Below are 857 nucleotides of genomic sequence, written 5' to 3' on the forward strand. Positions count from 1 at the left end.
TACAGCACATGTATGAGCTGCTCGATCGAAGACCGTGCGGATTTAGCTCAGTTGGGAGAGCGCTAGACTGAAGATCTAGAGGTCGCTAGTTCAATCCTAGCAATTCGCAGATTGTGCAAGTTTGCGGTCCATTGAACGGAAAGGAAAGTAGGTAACTAAGTTTGGCTTGACTCTTCTGCTCTGCCGATGTGTCGGACCAAACTGTGTTGCATATTTGCAACGGGCACAATGTAGCAGAAGCAGTAGTAAAACTCTGCTGTGAGCAACTGCATGCTGCTAAAACGCATTCTCTGATATTCCCCAACCCATCCATGCAACAGTATGAGCTCGCCAGGCCTAGGGGAATGTACATTAATAATCGTATCAAACAGCTGAAGAGGGAAGTCAAAGCGTCATCTTTGACTACTCGCCTGGCAGTCCCTGTACCTTCGCCAATGTTTTGAGGCATCCTCATCCTTGTCAGCCATGCCAACGTTCTTGCTGACTTCCAGTGACTTTCCAAGGTCTAGCATCCACACCAGTGACTTTTCAAGGTCTAGCATCCACACCACCTGATGATTTATGGTTCAGCACCCATATCATCATCAGGTTCGAATTCATCAGACTCTGTTAACTTAGGGTTGCCAGTCAGCGACAGCTACATGCATATACTCTATTACGATGTGATGATCCATGGTTGATGCGCATCAACCATGCTGAGGGAAAGTTACATCCTGATCTCCATTTACCCTGCACCCGTGTTGTACTTTGCAGGAGTCGAACAGACGACTCCTGCATCCAACAGTGGCATGGTTTCGGACAGGAGCTTGTGAAAAAAGTGCATGCATGCACTTTGCTGATGTACATGTGTTATACTG

General features: G+C 47.1%; 1 protein-coding gene across 1 annotated transcript in view; it reads left to right on the forward strand.

Annotated features, from left to right (window-relative positions):
• The window catches only part of VOLCADRAFT_108664 (uncharacterized protein), a gene marked incomplete at its 5' end in the record, with an annotated part of 8,798 nt that overhangs the window by 3,998 nt on the left and 3,943 nt on the right, over positions 1-857 (forward strand). The window contains 2 exons of the mRNA XM_002959520.1: positions 492-588; positions 754-817. Of these exons, the coding sequence (XP_002959566.1) occupies positions 492-588; positions 754-817 (161 nt within the window). The remainder of the gene's footprint in view (positions 1-491; positions 589-753; positions 818-857) is intronic.

This window comes from Volvox carteri, assembly GCF_000143455.1.
Source record: "Volvox carteri f. nagariensis unplaced genomic scaffold VOLCAscaffold_323, whole genome shotgun sequence".
Classification (NCBI taxonomy): Eukaryota; Viridiplantae; Chlorophyta; class Chlorophyceae; order Chlamydomonadales; family Volvocaceae; genus Volvox; species Volvox carteri.